Source organism: Ipomoea triloba, chromosome 4, assembly GCF_003576645.1.
Source record: "Ipomoea triloba cultivar NCNSP0323 chromosome 4, ASM357664v1".
NCBI lineage: Eukaryota > Viridiplantae > Streptophyta > Magnoliopsida > Solanales > Convolvulaceae > Ipomoea > Ipomoea triloba.
In genome coordinates this window covers 5,050,929-5,054,503 of record NC_044919.1, presented here as the reverse complement: position 1 = coordinate 5,054,503, position 3,575 = coordinate 5,050,929, and the positions used below count along the sequence as shown (strand labels likewise).

The 3,575-nt window shown below is 33.7% G+C and overlaps 1 protein-coding gene across 1 annotated transcript in view; it reads right to left on the bottom strand.

Moving 5' to 3' along the window:
- Window positions 1-733: 733 nt before the first annotated feature.
- LOC116016571 (tobamovirus multiplication protein 3) overlaps window positions 734-3,575 on the bottom strand; it is a 6,654-nt gene continuing 3,812 nt past the window's right edge. Inside the window, exons 8-11 of the mRNA XM_031256902.1 lie at window positions 2,994-3,057; window positions 2,634-2,687; window positions 1,745-1,822; window positions 734-1,320 (exon numbers count right to left, since the gene is read on the bottom strand). Coding sequence (XP_031112762.1) covers window positions 1,228-1,320; window positions 1,745-1,822; window positions 2,634-2,687; window positions 2,994-3,057 — 289 coding nt within the window. The 3' untranslated portion in view covers window positions 734-1,227. The remainder of the gene's footprint in view (window positions 1,321-1,744; window positions 1,823-2,633; window positions 2,688-2,993; window positions 3,058-3,575) is intronic.

Sequence of the window (3,575 nt, the reverse complement as noted above, 5' to 3'; positions counted from 1 at the left end):
ACAAAGAGGACTCGGGTCCGTATTCACAATTTTAGAACTCTATATTAATAATTTTAGATATTAATATACAAAATTGAATTACACAATATTCACAATTTTTGAATCTATATTCACAATTTGTTATATAGATTAAAAAATTGTGTTACACTGTTATAGAATTATAAAATTGTAAATATAGAGTTCTAAAATTGTGAATATGAACTTGAATACACCTTGCAAGATGACCCGAATCCATGACATAACAACCGTTAAGCTTAACCTTTAAATTAAGATGAAAAGCATGTTTTAATTTGGTATCACAAGTTCAAATTTTCACTGTCACCCAATAAAAAAAAAATCATAAATGTCTTCAATAATCGTATGAGATTTTTTATATCTCCACGTTATCCAATATAATTAAAAAAAAAACAATTATCCACGTATTATTTGAAATAATCGTACGAAGTTTCACGGGTCAGGCAACCCATCTCTCATGTCTAAGAAATATCTACAAGATGGGAGACCAAATAAAACAGAACGAGTACAGACGTACGGGAATTCCTTCATTCCCGTAAGTGGAAGACATTATCAAGCTAAGCCTTTCATAAGCAAATTATTATACCGTAAACCAATGTCCATGTTACAAGGATACATATTCATTTTTGATATATCGCAAATTCATTTTTAGTAAATTAAAAACTTACAATATACTAAAAGTGATCCTATAAAACAATAAAAATAATCATACAACATATTCAGCAATCCACCTTGTATACTTCATTCAAGGTAAAACAATTGGATAAACATACACAAAGTAGAGTAGAAATGATCCTGTGATAGCAAGTAGACAAGAAGGAAAGTGACATCCTTGATGAAAAGAATATAATCAATCCACTATACAAACTTTGATTAGATAAAAGACTGCAGAGAACAATGAACGATACAGCTAAAGCAACAGGAGCAATTATCTTCCTTCTTTATCTTCTTTTTTTTTTTTGTTTCCTCACGTGGGGAGAATATTAAACAAGTCAAACATACAAAAATGAACATAACTTGAAATGGATCTACAAATTGGCAGCTTAGAGCATAGTGTTGGATCGATTGCGCTTAAATCCAATCCATTCCAAGTAAGATAGGCATCATAAAAGGCAATCCAATCCATTCCAAGTAAGATAGGCATCATAAAAGGCCAAGTCCAGTCTATTATCTCACCCCGTTTCATCATTAATCACCTCACCGTCCAACCTGTCAGCGAATAGGGTGGTACTGGGTGATTCCGCGCTTTGGAGGCAACTTCCTCAATATGAAAAGGACAAGGGAAGATGGCAATATCTCCACCAACTGCACCAAACAGTTCAAAGGATTTTATTATCCAACAAAACATATAAACAAGTAACATTGTCTGCCTTCTTAAACAACAACATTGCCCCCATGTTTTCAGGCTTCAAGGTTTCACACATTTAAAAGAGGGAAGATAGTGAGTGACACTGTACACTTAAACTTAATGCCAAAAAAAAGAACCAAATGTACACAATAACTCACTAAACTTAATGCCATAACACAAAACTCAGTCACATAGGAAATTGCAAAAATGCAGAATGCAATAATTTCTCATTTCTAATTCTCATTAAACATAAAAAAGTAATGCAAAGGTCATACACCAGTAAACTTACCAAGTAATACACTAAATTTAAAATAGGATGCTCTAAAACCTCTAGATCAAACATAAAAAAGTAATGCAAAGGTCATACACCAGTAAACTTACCAAGTAATACACTAAATTTAAAATAGGATGCTCTAAAACCTCTAGATCCGCTGCTTCGTCAAATGCATCGAAGCACATCTGTGGTAAAGATACAACAGTACAGCTACAATTAGGAATACAAAAATTTCAAGCAATAAACACAATTTTACCTTAAATATCAATATATTAGCTAGTCTACTGAACTTTTGAGTTCGAAGAGTAAAATCTCATCATTATATTACAAACACATTAAGAGCTCTCTTTCATTCCAAAGTCAAGAGCTTAGGTATTGTGATTAACAATCACTGGATAAATCAGAGAAGTGACATCAAACAAGAACTAATGAAGTTGTAGCATACTCTCATGGCAAGACAAACTCAGGATTACTGACGAAATTTTAATAGTACAGGGACAAATTTATGAAGAGTTTGGCATCCAACAAAGAAAAAACATAAAACTTTAAATAAACTTTCATTTCTTCACTTTTTATCTGCAATTAGCTGTCCTAATTATAGCCCACAACAATTTCCTGCTGCTGCTGCAGCAAGGTTTGCTCAGAAAATGTTTACGAGTATTAGACAATGGCAGGTAACAAATCGGTATTGCATGCACTCTAGTTACTGTAAGATCTCCTATCCACCCTATCAGTAGAATATAAGTAGATTAAGCGCTTTGTATAAAGTAGCTTGAGCGTCATTTTAGTAATTAATATTATCAACCACATTATGCTACACCATAAATAAATAAATAAACTGCTTTAATTACAGTGCACAACAATACCCTCATTTTATACAGTTCATATAAAAACTCTGGGTTTACCAGAATATTAGAAAAGAATAGTGATGCAAATGCATAAATATGGGAGTATAGCGTCCTAATTTAGCCCATATTTAATGTAACATAAACTCACCATTATGCATCTAATGAGGAAGCACGAAAAGCAAATTGTTGTGACATAGCCAACCTGTAGCAGTCAAAATGTAAGGAAGCAATAATAAGGAATCTTGCAATCAAGAAACTTTGAGGTGGGGAATTTATAGTAAGCTGCCATAAGCAAATACATGGAAAGAACATTAACAAATATGGATTGCATCAGGCCGCTGGTCAGCCATGAAAATGTTAAACTGTTTAGTGGCAAGATCAGAATGCCCAATGACCAAACATCTTAATCTGTAAGCAAATCATCTCAATGACCAAAGGCATACTGTATGGGGTAATTTTCTATGAAATACCCTAAAAGGCACAACAAAAAGGAGAAGGGACATAATACCTCCTGTAGCTTCTTTTGTCTTCCTTTTGATTCAACAGGAAACCGCTGCAGCATCAGGAAAAGCCTGGAAGAAGGTAAAATTGGTAAAGATGAGTTGCATAGGAAGCAAACATGTGGACATGTATGTACGTGAAGATAAATTACACTAGGTGTTGCATGTCTCATACTGAATCATCAGCCTGACAATCATGAATTCTTGCAATCAAGGCTTATAAGATAGTAATTGCATTCCTTGTGGATACTTTATCTTCACACAACTTTAAGATGCTAGTTGCATTGCATAATCTTTGAAGATTTGGCATGTTACAGAAATAGGAAGTTTTCAGGAAAAGGTGAAGTCAAAAGTTTCTGGAAACAGCTATTGGAAGATAACATCATTCATTTCACAAAGGGAATACCCTTCACTCCCAGAAAATTTTCTTGGAAACAAAAAAAAAAAGATTGAAAAAGGTAACTTTCACAAAAGACGAGAACCCAAGGTTAGTAAAATTAAATTACTGTTTAATTGTATGCACACGTACAAAAGTTCTTTTTTTGGGTGTGTGTGTGGTGAGGGGGGGGGGGGGGGGGGGGGGAAAGTAT